Source organism: Enhydra lutris, unplaced genomic scaffold (assembly GCF_002288905.1).
Source record: "Enhydra lutris kenyoni isolate GAN:26980312 unplaced genomic scaffold, ASM228890v2 scaffoldscaffold38, whole genome shotgun sequence".
NCBI lineage: Eukaryota > Metazoa > Chordata > Mammalia > Carnivora > Mustelidae > Enhydra > Enhydra lutris.
The window spans coordinates 14,284,685-14,300,922 of record NW_019154122.1 but is presented as its reverse complement, the minus strand read 5'-3'; the positions used below and the strand labels follow the sequence as shown (position 1 = coordinate 14,300,922).

Here is a 16,238-nt window from a genome sequence, read left to right as displayed (position 1 = left end):
CACACACACGTGCCACGGACACACACACACACGTGCCACGGACACACACACACACGTGCCACGGACACACACACACACACGCCCGAGCTGCATGTGCGGCCAATGGGAGAAACGAGCCTCGGGAGGTGAGACATGAGGCAGGAATGACCACGGAGCCGCAGAGCCCGTGCGGTGAGCAGAAGGGAGGGGTGCGGAGGGCGAGCCTTACCCTCCGTGACCCCACACGAGAACGCTTCGAAAGAACTGACTGCGGAAAGGAGAATTCAGTACGATGTTTGCTTATCACAGGATCCCCGGAAAAGCAGTACTTCGGCTTTCTTCTATGAAACACGGACCAAAACGGTCCCGTTCAAGAAAGCGTCGGGAAGTGTTTCTAAAGGTCAAGGGGAAGACGTAACAAGACCGGCTTGCGCAGGACCTGGGTGAACACGGGGGTGAGGCCAGCGGCTCCAGGATCGGGAAGCCTGAATCAGTTCTGGGCTTTTCCTCCTGTTCAGCGCGATGTTGGGCAAACGGCTCAGTCTGTCCAATCCCAGCTGTTTCTTCTAGAAAATGCCACGCTGACTCTGTTTGTACACATGTGTGCTTGGGGGCAGGGAATTTCTTCAGGGATCTCGGCGGGGCCAGTGCTGGAGTGTGGGGGGGAGCAAGGAGGACCCCGTTTTTTACTTGACAGTCTTCTGAATTGTTGCTGTTCTTTTCTTTATAAAAAGATTTATTTATTTATTTTGGAGAGAGAGAGAGAGAGAGAAAGAGAGAGAGCACATGCACAGGTGCACGAGTCGGGGGAGGGGCAGAGGCAGAAAGAGAGAGAATCTCGAGCAGACTCCACGCCGAGTACGGAGCCTGACCCTGGGCTCGATCTCCCCACCCTGAGATCATGGCCTGAGCCAAAATCAAGAGCCGGATGCTTAACCGACTGAGCCCCCCGGGTGTCCCTCTTTTCTTTTTTTCTTCTGTTAGAATACACATCATTAAAAAAAAATTACCATCTTAACCAATTTGGTGGCACCGAGCACACTCCCGCTATGGTGGGGCCGTCACCGCCGCCCGCCCCCATCACACACACACACAACCTTCTCATCTTATAAAACTGAAACTCCGTCCCCACTGAACACCAACTCCCGTCCCCCACGCCCAGCCCGCAGGCTCACCACGTGCTCTCTCTGTCCCTGCCATGTCGACAGCTCTGAGTCCCTCCTGTGGGTGGCCTCACGTGGTGCTTGTCTTTTTGTGAGTGGCTGATTTCACTTCGGACAGTGGTCGTCCCTGTTGTGGCGGGTGTCAGAATGTCCCTCCGGTGTGTGCTGGAATAACGCACCGTTGTGCGCAGAGATCGCATCCGGCTTCTCCATTCCCCTCTTGCTGGACACTAGACGGCTGCCACGTTGCAGCTGTTGTGACCCACGCTGCTACAGACTTGGGGGGCTTCTGGTTCTTTGGGCTTTAAACCGAGACATGAAGGTGCTGGATCGTACGGTAATTCGATTCTAAATTTTCTGAGGAGCCCCCCACCAACACTGTGTTCCATGGCGGCTGCCCCATTCTATGCCCCCCCAGCGGGGCACGGAGGCCCCGATTTCCCCCACGTCTCCGCCAACACTTGCTATTGTCTCGTCGTTTTGCTACAACCCGTCCTGACGGGTGTGAGGCAGGATCTCATTGTGGCTTTGGTTTGCATTTCCCTGGTGGCTACGGACGCTGAGGCCCCTCCGAGCGCCTCCTGGCCATTGGTGTGTCTTCCTGGGAGAAATAGGTGGGAAACAGATCTGTGAGTCCTTTGACCATGTTTGAATCGGTTGTCTGTGTTTTCGAGGCTGAGCGATGTCTTGTTTCTTCCCCCTGAGAATATATTTGCTTCAGTCATTGTTTAAAAAAAAAAGGTCAATAGAGGTCATCTCAAATCTGACCTTATTTAAGGGCCACAAAATAGCAATTGTGTCTTGGAGAGAGGTGGGAGACGCTCGTGGGGACCACGAAGGTGGGGAGTTAGGAATACCAAGAGGAGGGGCGACGTGAAATTCCAAGGCCTGTAGGGACAGTCAGGGACAGATGGGGGAGCTCCGGGGGGGAAACCGTGAAGTGATGGGTCTCAGGGCCACGTGGCAGCTTGAGGGGCCCGTGGAAGGCTGAGCTGCGGGTGTCTGAGCCCAGGCCTTGCCGCAGAAGTTCCGCTTTACAAGTGGCCGGTTCTCCCCAAGGCGGAGGGCGGCCAGGTCGCACGGGTGGTTTGCATTCAGCCACAGCAGGAGGAAACGGAGGAAACTCACCTCCCAACCAGCTGGAAATGTCTCTGAACTCGAGATAAGATAAGGCCGCAGTCCCCGGGGTGTTGCAGCGAGGTGGGCCAGGGTTGCTGGGGACGTGGGAGCGGGCGACGGGGAAACAGAACTTTCTGGAGCTAAGTGCTGCTGGCTGGGCACAACGTGGCATCGCCCACATTTTTACGCCGTGCTGCGTGAATCAGCTTGCCATGCACCTGTTCTCCGAGGCCGTGGGGTGCCGCGAGCAGGAGCAGAGGACTTGATCCCTGCAGCCTTGTTGTTTCCTGCTGGCTTGCTGAGCCGGAGAGCGAGGGCGGCCGTCCTTGGTCACCATTGGGGGTGACCCCTAGTGGTGGCCGCACATGAGGACGCGGGCCTCAGGCGAGCACGACCAGGGTGGCCACGTGAATTCCACCCCCCACGTGTGTGTGTGGTCTGTGTGTTGGAGACGAGATCTTCCCTGTTTGCCTGGCAGTGACCCTGGGGGGCTGGGCCTCCTCGAAGGGGACTGTGAGCCAGTGTAGACATTCAGTAATCCAGCAAAGCCACAGGTAATTGGGACAGATGTGGACGGGTGGGCACCATGCTATTTGCTCTGGGGTCAGGCAGCCCCAGGGGGTGGCCCTTAGAGGAGAGGGGCCCCCCCAGGGGAATCCCATTCTCCTTCACAGTTTATCTGGGGTTTAGGAGGGACCGATGCCGGATCTGTGTCCTTGCAACGGATTTGGCCACTGAGTCAGACGCGGAACCACGACTCGCGAGGGCCCTCCCCCACCCCCCTGCCTGCTCGGGGGTACTTACCCCTGCTTCTCTCCCCAGGCCTCGGAGGCGGATTCGGTTACGTGGTCGGGGGCATCCACTGGGACAGAACCAGCTTCGGGAGAGCCCTGGGCGGGCAGCTGAGGGTCATCTACATCTTCACCGCGGTCACCCTGAGCGTCACCACCGTCCTGACCCTGGTCAGCATCCCCGAGAGACCCCTGCGGCCGCCTGGCGAGAAGAAGGCCGCCATGAAGAGCCCCAGCCTCCCGCTGCCGCCTTCGCCGCCGCTGCTGTGCGAGGAGGGGGCGGGCGAGCCCCTGCCGTGCCCCGCGGCCGCCGGCCCCTACGCCAGCTTCTCCAGCCCCATCTCGCCGCTCAGCCCGCTCACGCCCAAGTACGGCAGCTTCAGCAGCAGGGACGGCTCCCTGACGGGCCTCAGCGAGTTCGCCTCGTCCTTCGCCACCTCCAACATCGACAGCGTGCTCATCGACTGCTTCCCGGCCGGCGCCGACCCCTACCTGGCCCTCCCGGGCAGCGCCCCGCGGCCGGCCCTCAGCGTCAGCTTCCCCCGGGCCCCCGACGGCTTCTACCGCCGGGACCGCGGCCTCGGGGACGGGCGGGAGGGGGCCCTGGCCGCGGGCCCCGACGGGGACGTGCTGAGGGTGGGCTCCCTGGACGCCCCCAAGCCGCGGTCGGCCGGGATCCTGAAGAGACCCCAGACCCTGGCCATCCCGGACGCGGCCGGAGGGGGAGGCGGTCCCGAAAGCAGCCGGAGGAGGAACGTGACCTTCAGTCAGCAGGTAGAGGTGAAGGGGGGAGGGCAGAGGTCAGAGGGCGCCGGGGCCGCACCCCGTCGTGAGTTAGATGGGAAGAGGGGCTGCCGCTCTGGGAAGCCCGCCCGAGCCCGGCCCCGGCCAGAGGCCTCGGGAGGTCGGTGGGTCGAAGCCCACGAGGCCTGCGCGGCGGGGGGGATGCTGGGCCCGCGCCAGGGGGCTCAGAGGGCCTGTCGGGGCTCCGGCAGCGGCTTAACGTGCCGGTCCCCGTCAGAGGGACGCTGCTCTGACACGCGGCCACGTTGGCCCCAAGATAGTTCGGGCGCAGAGGGCCCCGGAGTGCGTTTGTCGGAGGCACCCGCAGTGTTGCTCCCAGGGCCTGCCGCGCGCTTGGGCTGCGCGACCGTGGGCCCCGCAGAGCTCGGTGTCCCCCCGGGACGGACACCCCACGGAAGGCCTGGCGGGCGAGTCTGGGCCCTCCCGGTGTCCATCCTCAGCCGGCCCCGGGGCTGTCGAAACTGGATTCTAAAAGGCAGCGGGAGGCATGGACTGGCCGGTGAAGAACTCTCCAGAAAGCTGTTTGTGTGGTATTTCGTATTCATCAGATGGGCGGGGAGGCCACCAGCCGACACGCGAGACTCGCCGCCGTCAGAGTCCGCTGTCGCCTCCAGTGAAAGAACGGCTCTGCCGCTCGCTTGAGGCAGACCTAACAGTTCTGGGCCCGCCTGCCCCCAGCGGGGTCACAGAGTGAGAGAAGGTTCTGGTGAGGACCTGGAGCTTCTGTGAAACCGTGCGGCCCTGAGGGCAGCAGGCGGTCACTCGGGGGCACGGCCTGCCGCCCTGCGCGGCGTGTCCCCGAGACCCGAAGCCCCCCCAGGCCGCGGAGCGTTGGCTCCTCAGCCAGGCAGCCCCCGCCCCCACGCCCGGCCGGGCTGGCGGACGCCCCAGCTCGGGAGAGGCTGACCGGAGACACATGTTGAGGTTGCCGTTCCTTTCCTCTCGGGTTAGAGGTCAAGGGCGCCCACACGTCCGGTTCGCTCTTCTTCGTCTTGAGAGTGGCTGTCCCCTTGCTGTGAGGATGGGTCCTTGCGGCGAAGTCCCGAGGGCACCTCCTGGGCTCAGGTCCGGGAAACGTCTGAAGAACCGAAACCCACTAGAGGGTTAGGCAGTCCTGTTACCGTTGGAAGAAAGAGATCTAATGGCTCGAGGGTGTTAGCCTCGTCCCTTGATGACATCAGAGCGCTCCACGGGAGGTCTTGCCGATGGCGGGTCACCCGAGGCCGCTTCCAGCAGTTCAGACGGGCGTCAGATACACTTCCTTAGCTACGGTTGAAACTCCCGTTCGAATCCTTTCTTCTAGGTCCATGCTCAGTACAGCATCATTTATGAGCCTGCTTTAAAAAATTACTTACTTATTTATTTTTTTATTTGAGAAAAAGAGAGAGAGAGAGAGAGAGAGAGAGGAAGAACGAGCACAAGCAGGGGCAGTGGGAGAGAGAAGCAGGCTGTCCGCTGAGCAGGGAGCCCGATGCGGGGCTCGATCCCAGGACCCTGAGGTCATGACCTGAGCCCCCAGGCACCCCACGAGCCAGCTCTTTGAGGAAAGGAAAGGTCGTGAGTTACCTACGGACGCATCTGGCCTCGGGTGGGCACGCAGGTGTCATTTCAGCGGTCTTCCTCTGGCAGCCGTGCGCAAGCCCCGTGGACATGACCGCCCATGGACCTGGTACCCTGGGCTCTTAGCTTCCTCTGGGTCTCCCCACTTGGCCGACAGCAGCACGGGCTCCCTCGGCCCCGGAGTTGGGGCGGCGTCCCTTCCTCACCCCAGCTGCTTGCAGAACGGTTGCCTCCCCCAGCTGGTGTCTGGCCAGGCCCAGGCAGGGCGACCAAGGAGTGATGCCTTCCCGTGCCAGGAAGGGTTAGCAAAGCAAATCAGGGAGCGGGTTTGCCGCGGGCCTGGTGCTCCTGGGCCCCAGAGAGGGACCGCATCCCACGCCGAGGGCCAGGGGAAGTGTGTTTGCTCCCAGCACCTGCTCCCTCGGCCGCCCCAGCCTCCACGTAGGCGGGAGTCCCACCGGCCTGAGAGAACGGGGACAGATTCCCAGGCCCCTTGCAATAAGTCCCTCTTATACTCTGCTGTTCCAGAAAAGAAGGGACATTTGTAACATCTGGATTTGAACCAACCCATAGTTCTCATATTTCGAGTGTGTCCCCCATTGGGCAAGGTATCCACTCCCTCTCCGTGGCACAGATGGCTCACCCTGTGGCCACAGGGCTTGTTCGTGGCCGCTGCGGGTGTGTGACGAGACGACCTAACGCTGGCTGTCCTGTTCAGGGTGGTGCTGCACAGGGTGCGTGTGCGCGTGTGCACATGTGTGGGCATGTGTACACGCCGTGTGCGCACGTGCATGAGAGTGTGTAGGCACGCGCGCGTGCGGGTGCATGTGTGCACTGCGTGTACACGCGTGTGTGCGCACATGTGTGTGCGTATGTGCGTGTGCGCGTGTGTGTTTCTGCCTCACTTTCTCATCGCAGCAAAACACCCGCGTCCCCGCGACGGCCGGAGCCCGGCGCCCTGACGAGCGGCCTGTGCGCGCTTCCTCTCCTTCCTCCCCAGGTGGCAAACATCTTGCTGAACGGCGTCAAGTACGAGAGCGAGCTGGCGGGCTCCGGCGAGCCGGCGGGGCAGCCCCTGTCCGTGCGGCACCTCTGCGTCACCATCTGCCACATGCCCAAGGCCCTGCGCAACCTCTGTGTCAACCACTTCCTGGGTGAGCCCCCGGCCAACCTCCCCGTGCGTCCGCGTCCCGGTCTGGGGCTCGCTGCTGGGGACGCGGCTGCCTGACCTGGGGCTCCCGCCCCCGCCAGCCTCCCAGGGCCTCCCAGAGCCCCGCGTCCTGTCCCGAGGGGACACTTTCCATGCGTGTGGACTCCCCAGATGCCACCCAAGGTGGGGCATGGGAAGGGCCAGAGAGATGCCTCCTCCAGGCAGGCCCGAAGTAAGCCAGGTCGTCCAAACAGAGGCACAGCCCTGCCCCCGTGCCAGACTCCTGGTCTCCTCCGAGTCCAGATTCCTGTCACCAAAAGCTTTTCGGACCACTCGCAGTTAAGTGACGGACGCTGCTGATGGGGCTTGGGTCTTAAGCCCGTCTGGGCCTCACTGCTGTCTTCCTCCTCAAGCCAAGACAGACACACACAGACACTCCCACGTGCCCGCAGGTGCCCGGCACTGGCCTTGAGCCCACGAGCCCTGGCGTTCCGATCGCCATGGAAAAGCCCGAGCTCACATCTCATTCCGTTTGGGATCTCCTTGCCGTCAGGCTGTCGAGCCTCTGAGGATGATCACAAATTTGAGATGCTCCGGGGCTCTCGAACACTGTGGGGTGTAAATCAGGATGTCTCTCTAGAAGGCAATTTAGCAACAGGCAAGAATCTTAAAAATGCCCATAGCCTTCATCCCAGTGACCCTCCCTGGTATTCTTGGCAAGAACGTGATCGGAGCTGTTACTGGGCATCTACGTCCCGGGGATCCCCCAGCACGATTCCTGAGAGCCAGACGCTGGGAGGCAGGGGCGGGGAGGAGGGGTGCGGGGGGAGGCAAAATGCCAGCAGTGCGAGAGGGGGTTAGATGGAGGAACGGCGTGTCTGCCTCGTGCAATACTTTGCTGCCATTGAAAGGGGCTGTTTAGGAACACGAAATAGCATAGCATAGGGAGATGTATATGATAATTATTGGGGTTCAGGAGGTCCAGCAAACGCCACCCCTTCCTCTACCAAAGACGACACTGACACGGGCATCAGAGGAACGGAGCCCTGCGGTGTCGACGGGGAGGGGCCCCAGCAGACCTCCATCCGCATCCGCGGTCACGTGCCACCCCCTCGTGCCCGTGGCGTGTCCCCCTTGCAGAGAGGCGAGTGAGGGGCTGGAGAAGGCAGCTGGAAGGCGCGAGGGGTTCGCTCTCCTCATGACGATAGTGTTTAGGCAAAGGACAGAATATGACCTTTCAGGCCACAGAGCCTGTGTTTATAAGACTGTATTTGCTTAAAAAAAGAAGAAGAAGACCGGTGGGGAACCTGCGCGAGCTTAGCAGAGGTCCCGTGGTCTCCGGGTAGCGAGGCTGCAGGTACTTTCTCCGTCAGGTTCCGGATCCACAGGAACCGTGAATTACTCTGAGCCGGGGTCGAAGCACCTGCGGGCGGAGGCGGGGCCGCAGGGCCGCTGGTCACCAGCCCTTCCCCTCCGCCAGGGTGGCTCTCGTTTGAGGGGCTGCTGCTGTTCTACACGGACTTCATGGGTGAGGTGGTGTTTCAGGGAGACCCCAAGGCCCCGCACACGTCGGAGGAGTATCAGAAATACAACAGCGGGGTCACCGTGGGCTGCTGGGGGATGTGTATTTACGCCTTCAGTGCTGCCTTCTACTCAGGTACCCGCCGCCCTGGGGGGTGCGGAGGGGGCTCGGGGGCCCCCGTGGGAAGTGTGGCTTTAGTGGGGTCGTGGGATGAAGGGAGGTCCACGTCTTCACAGCCGTGAGTGTGGCACCCTTGTTTGGGACAACCTGTTGGGGCCAGCGGGCAGAAAGGCCAGGCCCGGGGAGGGAGGGCAAAGTGGGGGCTTCGGGACAAACACGGAGGTCACCTCTAGGCGGGGGTGTTGTCTGCCAACCCCATCACCCCCATCCTTCCCATGTGGATTCAACGTGGCAACTGGTCCAGAGGGAGGGAAGGGGCAGCTGGGAAGGGAGGTGGGGGGAGGGTATGTGGGGAGATCCAAGCCCAGAGGTTGGCGGTGGGGGACCCAGGGGACACAGGAAGCCGAGCTGGGTCCCTGTGGGGAAGCCTGGGTGCTGGTGGGGCACCGGCAAATTTTCACCTCGGGGTCAGCCCCAGGGTTCCGTCAAGGGCCAGACAGTGGGCGCTTTCGGCTTCGCGGGCCACAGCCTGCGGGGAAGAACCGGGCGCGCCCCCAGAGGCTCGGAAGCCGCCTCGGGTGGACGAGATGCTTCTGTCTAAGGCGCGTGCGTGGCCGAGTCCCAGTAGGACCTCCTTTATGTTTGACGGGAACGGATTTCAGACAATTTTCACGTGTCACAAAATACTTGTCTCCTTCTGATTTTTTTTTTTAAACCATCTAAGAATATAAAAACCGTCCTTCGCTCTAGGCCAGCTTGGTTTTGCCTCCCTGTCCTGCACCCCGAGCCCTTCTGCTGTTTTGGCCCAAGATCCCTTCACCTGCACCCCCACTACCCCACCCCAGGGCCTGCTGTCCCTCGAGACCCCCTGGCCCGGGTGCCCCCAGAGCCGTCGCCCCAGGCTCCCCACCCCCAAGCAGGCCTTCTGGTCTGGGGCGAGCTGCCGGCCAGCAGTAGGGACAGCCCCAGGGAAGTGGCCCAGTGGGGGTGCGGCGGGCTGCTCATCTGCCTTTCCGGCCCGCAGCGATTCTCGAGAAGCTAGAAGAATACCTCAGCATCCGCACGCTGTACTTCATTGCCTACCTGGCCTTTGGCCTGGGGACCGGGCTCGCCACCCTGTCCAGGAACCTCTACGTGGTCCTGTCCCTCTGCATAACCTACGGGATTTTATTTTCCACCCTGTGCACCCTGCCCTACTCGCTGCTGTGTGATTACTACCAGAACAAAAAGGTAAGGGCCTCCAGTTTCTGCTTCGGGTCCCAAAGAGGCCGGCCTGGGCCTGGCTTGCCCCGTCCCAGCGGAGACGTCCCAGCCCGGAGAAACCCCACCTGAGACGTGGCCCGGGGAGCAGCCCCGCGCGGGAAATGGGGAGCCCGTTTGAACATTCAGAAAGTCGGCTGCTGAGCGCAGAGCATAAGTGTGAGCAGGGAGTGGCCCGGGGAGGCCCCCCCCCGCCCCCCGTCTGTGGGGGAGGATCGTGCAGCGCGGACGGTGGCAGGGGAGGCCCAGCCCGTCGTGTCCCCTTCTGGCAGGTTTTGGGGTCGCCTGTTAGCACCGGGCCTAGGGCGAGGCAAGGAGGCCCTCACCCGGGACACAAAACACCCAGTGGTCAAGGTCAACGAAAGGTTAACCCGGTATTACTAGAGAAAGAATGAGTGCCGAGGCTTCCGAGGCTTCCGCTGATCAGAGTGTTAAGACTTTGAAGACGGGAAGTTGTAGCCCCCGGGCGAGCCAGGGCGGAGGCCTCGGCCAGAGGAAAAGCCCGGAGACTCCATCCCGTCTTTACGTACGATTCTGACCGCGGATTGTCCTTGAGCGGCTGGCGGACTGGGGGCCGCCGCACACCACTGTGCCGTCTGCCCACTCCTGGGTCATCGCGCCGCCATCAATTCAGAGCCCAAAGAAACCCCATACCCGTGAGCCGTCCCCCTTCCCGTCCTTCTGCCCCCAGCCCCCGAGACCACGAAGCCACTTTGTGCCTCTCTGCATTTGCTTGTCGGGACGTGTCACGGAGGTGAACCCGTGTCACACTCGGTGTCATATTTTCAAGGTGCATCCAGTTGTGGCCGGGGCACGGCTTCCTTCCTTCCTGCCCCGAATGCTCCCACCAAGGATTTTTTTGCAGTAACTTGGAGATTTGAAAATACTGCATTAAAAGATCACCCTGACCCCTGGGTTTCTCACACACACCCCCCTTCTGATTTGGGGCTTTGTCGCCTCCCCCAGGCTTGGCCCAGGAGGCATCCTGAGTTGTTTTAGGGGCTTTATGAATTCCGCTGGGGCCGGCTCTGAGCACGGCGTTTTTTGGGAAAAGTCACATCTGCCTGGGACTCCAGGCATGACAGTGAGCCTGCCCTTGGGCCCGAGGGTGGCAGCCGTGGCGGCCCCTCCCAGCCCCTTCCCTACCAGCTGGACACACTCACAGGACACACTCACAGGCAGTGGCCACAAGGAGAGCTCCTCCCCCGGGTCAGGAACGGTGGGGACAGAGGCTGTGATGGCTGGAGAGCGAGCCCTGCGCTGCCAGCCCAGGCGGGGAGGGGACGTGAGTGATGCCACCCCTGCTGGCCGGGGCCTCTGCTTTCCCCCAACCCCCCGTGGCCACCATCCCCTTGTCCGCTCCCTGCAGGCCTGAGACCCCCTTGACTGGGGAAAACAGACTGGGGAACAAAGCCGGTTCTTGGTGGGAGGCTGTCCCACCCCGTGTGAAGGGACGCCGAGAGCCTCGGCTCGCCCTAACTGAATTTGGTCAGCACCCCTGGAAGCCTTGGGCCGCTTGCTTGTAGAGTCTTCTAGAGGCTCACATTCTGGTCAGTCTCTGCCCAATCGCAGGCTCAGGGCTCACCTGTGATCGCCAGCCCCCCACCCCCCGCATCCCTGCTAAGGCCTTGCCGACTGTGTGTAGACATGGGGGGAGGCACACTTTCCCCAGGACACGCGCGTGCACATTCACAGAGCACCTTGCGGGTGCCACAAGGACACAGAGGTCCGAATGCGGGAGGCCGGCCCCAGGCAGTGCACACAGTGTCTCGGGGACGGGGGGCACCCATCTGCTGCCTTGTGGGGGGTGGTGGCCCTTGCTGGGAGCAGAGGGAGGGGACCCACCCCACCTCCAGCCACCATCACTCCAACAGCTCTGCTCAGAGGGCATGTCTTTACCCCTAAGCCCCCATTTGGTGCCAGGGTGGCACGGAGGGAACGTGGCCTGTCCACCCTGGGGGGCACAAGGGGCTCGGCAAAGCAGCCCAAGGAGCAGGCACGGAACCGTGAGAGGCTATTTCAGGGTGTGTGACGGCCGCGCAGCCGACAGAGGCTGGGAGAGGGGACGAGCCGGGACGCGGAGTGCCGCCTCAGCCCGGCAGGCTGCCTGTCTTTCGGGGGAGAGGAAGGCCAAGGCCAGGCCGTCTGGGCCGGGGAGAGCCTCCGCGCCGCCCGGGGCTGCGGGAGCATCCGCGGCCGTGAGTCACGGACTCTTCTCGCCGCCGTCATCTCTCCGAGCACAGACGTTACTAAGCTCTTGGCTGAACTCCCGGCCGCGCGTGGGCCGCTCGGGGGCCCGGGGCCTGCAGGCGACGTGGGGCCGGGTCCCGCCGCGGCCCAGGGCTCCCGCTGACCGTGTCTCCTTCTGGGTCAGTTCGCAGGGTCCGGCGCGGACGGCACCCGGCGGGGCATGGGCGTGGACATCTCCCTGCTCAGCTGCCAGTACTTCCTGGCCCAGATTCTGGTGTCCCTGGTGCTGGGGCCTCTGACCTCGGCCGTGGGCAGCGCCAACGGGGTCATGTATTTCTCGAGCCTGGTGTCCTTCCTGGGCTGCTTGTACTCCTCCCTGTTTGTCATTTATGAGATTCCTCCCAGCGACGCCGAGGAGGAGCACCGACCCCTCCTGCTGAACGTCTGAGCCCCGAGCCCCGGCCTTGGCCCCGAGCCCGTGCCCAGGGGTCTGGAGCGGGCCGCCCGGTGAGAAGCCCGGGGCCCGGGTGGACGCGGGACGGGCCTCCTGCGGAATGTACATATGCGATAAAACAATAAACGGCGGCCGCGAAGCCTACGGTTTCTCGTCGTGGCTCTCCCAAGGGTGGAGAGGTGCCCTGGGGAGCGGGCTGCTCCCCGCGGGGGCTCGGGAGGGGGCTCCGAGGTGGGTGGAGCTCAGTGGCCCTCACCTGGTGGCGACGTTGCCACCCCGGCCCCGCCGGGAACACAATGGCGATGTCTGGAGATGGTTCTGGTTGTCACAACTCCAGTGGGTGCCTACCGTCCGGAGATGCCTTGGACCTCCCACTGTCACAGGACGGCCCCCACAACGAGGAATGCTCCCGCCCCAGAGGTCAATCGTGCCAAGGTGCAGAACCAATCTCCTGCCCACTGCATCCCAGAATGGAGTCAGAGTGCACAGTGCTTTGGGGTCAGAAGGCCTTGTACCCATTCATTCAGCCATTCATTCATTCATTCGTTCATTCTCCCCCCATCCATCCATCCCTCCCCCCCCCACCCTACAGACAGCCATCCAGTGCCCTGGGGGTGCAGGCAGTGGTAGGTGCTGGGGTCCAGCTGTGAGCCGGTGTCCGCCCTCGTGGAGCTGGTGCAGGAGGAGGCAGACAGTACACGGAGGTCTGTGCCCGAGGATGGCGGGGAGTGCTGTGAACACGAGCAGGGCAGGAGGATGGGGTGACAAGGTTGGGGAGTAGCCTGTGCTAGGGAGAAGGGCAGTGCCCTGGTGAAGAGAGGAAGACATCTGAGAATGGAGGTGGCAATTCGCTTGGTGTGTTTGAGGGATCATAGGCTCCAAAATGCTTGAGTCGCGGCATGTCTGGGAAGGTAGGAACCTCCAGGAGGAGCGGACGCCCTGGGGAATGCAGATCTGCCCTCCAACTTGCCACCCACCTGCACCCACCATCTTCCAGCTGAGGGACCTGCATGAATCTCAGACTTCTTGTGTCAAGGTCCTTTGCCATGTCTTCTCGTCATCTTCCATCAGTCGACTCCCTGAGCTGGCTGAGGCCCCTTCCCGGTGCAGCCGGGCGGGCTCTTCCCCCCGAACCGTGAGTGCTGGCCAAGTATGCCGTGAGGGGCTGGGGTGTGGCGGGCCACTGGTGCACCTGCCCGCTGCACTGGAACTGGCCCCCAGCACCCCCACTGCATGGTCCCTATATTCAGGGGACACATAGGAAACACTGATCACCAGTCCCCAAAAGCAATGGGGGTCCTGGGCCCACCGCCAGCCTCTAAGGAGAGTCTGAGGTTTATGAGCCGTTAACATGTCCTGCCGTCTTTCTGACAAATCAGGGACAGTAGGTGTAACCCCCCCGGACTCTGCAGGGCACCTTACCCACCTCCCCACATGAGCCACAGCTTCCCCAGTGCCATTGCCTGCTGGTCTCCTGAGCCTATTGAGGTGGCTCCTGTGGGGTTCTTGGAGTCCAGGTGTCCCCTCTCTGTGCCCCCAGATCTGGCCCAGGATCTCTGCCCACTTCCTTGCCCCCCAATTACCCTTCCTGTGCAACCTCCACCCTGCAGCTGGGGGAGCTATAAACATGCCTCAGTGCACCCCTTCCCTCTTAACACTTTCGGCGGGGGTGTTTCTCGGAGCCTAAGGAACCAGGTCTAAACTCTTCACACCTGACGAAGGCCCTGCCTGTCTTCCCAGCCCGTGCAGCCCCAGAGCCCCCTCTGCCACAGATGTGCTCATGCTCTTCCCACAGGTGAAGTCTTTCTACCTCTTCGCCGCCCATCGACTTCTGAGTCATTGACTTAGATCCATCTAAAACGCCACCTCCTCCGTGCAGCCCACCCTGGTCGGAATCAGTGAGTCCTCTCTCTGTGCCTTCGTGTCATGCCATTTTACCCTTGGTGGTTACAAGCTACGTGAGGCAGGTCTTATCCTCCCTGCTCCACGTGTAGGTGAAGCAGAGAATTTTGGTGACTTTTCGGTCATGCAATTCCTTTGGGCCTCGTTTGTCCCATGGTTTTCCTTGGACTCCAGACTCATCCTCCCTGCGTTTACATTGCTTTCGAGAGCTTTAGATGTTTTAGAAAATGTGGTTTTGGATGGGTGTCCCCTGGTCTGGGATGCTTTTGCCCAAAATGGTCAAATCTTCGTGCGAGAAAGAACAGGGAGGTTTCCTTCTCACTCCTGGCTTGCCAAACCTTGGGCTTTCTTCCTAGAACTTTCTAAGTAAACAGAGATTGCTCTTACACGTGGGCATCTGCACAGAGTCGGTGGGCGGAGCATATAGCACTGGCCGCTCAGGCCAGCACCCAAACGCTGCCCTTGACCTTCAGGTCTGTTCCCAGCAGATGGCAGTGGGAGCAACTGCAGGATCCAAACCATGAGGCCCGGGACTCGCTGAGGCCACCATCGCTTGATTTTCCCATCTCAGAGAATCACTCTCCGGACTTAACAATGGAGCTGTGATGATGGTGAGGACACGGACCTCTGCTCACGGGTCCTCAGGTCCTCCGCTGGGCCCTGCGGTGAGCTAAATGTCTTCTGCAGTCTACTGGCTTCATCCTCCCCAGCGAGGGGGAGGAGCTGGCCTGACTCTGTTTGCTAGGCGGGCCTAGACCCGGAGATGGGCTCCCTAAGTGCTTGGCCCAGGTCACACACGGTCACACGCTTGTACCAGGGATTCTGACTCCAGACCTCACGCTGCTTGAAGTTTCTGGAGCAAATGGTGAGCTGCCGTGGTCCTTCCCTGAAGTCTGTCTCTGTCTGGTCACGATAAGAGGAGAGGGAAGGGAAGCCTTTGCTCCATGGACCCGTGATGAGACCGACGCCCTCCAAGCCACTAAAACCGGGCACTCCTGGCTGATGCCATTCCTGACTTTCCACTCAGCAAACTTGGAAAACGGACTCTCGTCCCTTGCTGCTGCTCGGGAATGCACACACCAGTGCATCTGCCTGCGGCCCCAGCATCTACAGCAGACACTGAACGTGGGGCCAGGGGGCCAGTTGTGAAACCACAGGCTTCACCTGTCTGGTTTCTGTCTTCCCAGACTGTTGGACCAACCCTAGATCCTGGGCTGGGATACGGGGACTGGGCAAGGTGCCCATCACACTGGGTCACAGGTTTTTATTTTTAAGGATTTTATTTACTTATTTGACAGAGAGAGGGAGAGAGCACAAGCAGGGGGAGTGGCAGGCAGAGGGAGAGGGGGCAGCAGGCTCCCCACAGAACAGGGAGCCCGATGTGGGACTCGATCCCAGGACCCCGGGATCACAACCTGAGCCGAAGGCAGTCGCCTAACCGACTGAGCCGCCCGGGTGCCTTGGGTCACAGGTTTTGAGGGAATGTGACAGAACTGACAACGGCCAGGGCCTGCTATGTAGTGGGGCGCTCAGCTTCAGGGACCTCCAGGTCACGCATGCAGGGTCTGTGGATGCTGTGCCGTCGTCCTGGCCATGAGCAGGTCAGAAGGCCCCTGAGGACCCTCTTCCTAAAAGACTCAGAGGAGAAGAGGAGATGAGGAGATGTCCTGAGATGGGGGCATACTTGGGGTACAGAACCCTTAGGGCAGCGGTGGCTCAGGGAAACTCTCGGGGGGCTTCAAGGGCCATCATGCTGGAAATCACCATGGCTGAGGTGATCATGGGGTGACCGTCACTCAGCCAGTGTTTGCTGAGCACCTACAGTGTAAGGCCCAGCGTGGGGAATACAGCTGAAAACCACAGAGAAGCACCTCCTGGCCTCCCAACAGCCTTTCCCTGCCATAACATCCATGCTGGGCCCTGCCCGTGCCACCCGCAGCCCCCGGCCCCCTTTCCTGCCATCTGTCTCCCACGTTCCTGCTGTGACCTGTCCCTGCTGCCCTTTGCCCAGAACGCCCCACCGCTCCTCCCTGGCTGCTGGCCTCCAGGAAACACCTTTTCTTTCACACAGTCCGCATCATCATTCCTACACGCCTCTCCCCCTCGCTGCAGGCCTGGGGATCTTGGGTCCCTGCAGGCCCGGTGGCGGGAAGAACGCCACCAGGGCTTTACGCACGCCGCCACCTGGTGGTCAGGACCAGGAGTGGCCTCTTCTGCGGTGTGA

The 16,238-nt window shown here is 61.7% G+C and overlaps 1 protein-coding gene across 1 annotated transcript in view; it reads left to right on the top strand.

Moving 5' to 3' along the window:
* Nucleotides 1-12,256, top strand: part of LOC111154887 (solute carrier family 45 member 1) — a 20,348-nt gene extending 8,092 nt beyond the window's left edge. The window contains exons 5-9 of the mRNA XM_022514829.1: nt 3,084-3,826; nt 6,417-6,570; nt 8,047-8,223; nt 9,233-9,438; nt 11,843-12,256. Coding sequence (XP_022370537.1) covers nt 3,084-3,826; nt 6,417-6,570; nt 8,047-8,223; nt 9,233-9,438; nt 11,843-12,106 — 1,544 coding nt within the window. The 3' untranslated portion in view covers nt 12,107-12,256. The remainder of the gene's footprint in view (nt 1-3,083; nt 3,827-6,416; nt 6,571-8,046; nt 8,224-9,232; nt 9,439-11,842) is intronic.
* Nucleotides 12,257-16,238: the final 3,982 nt, after the last annotated feature.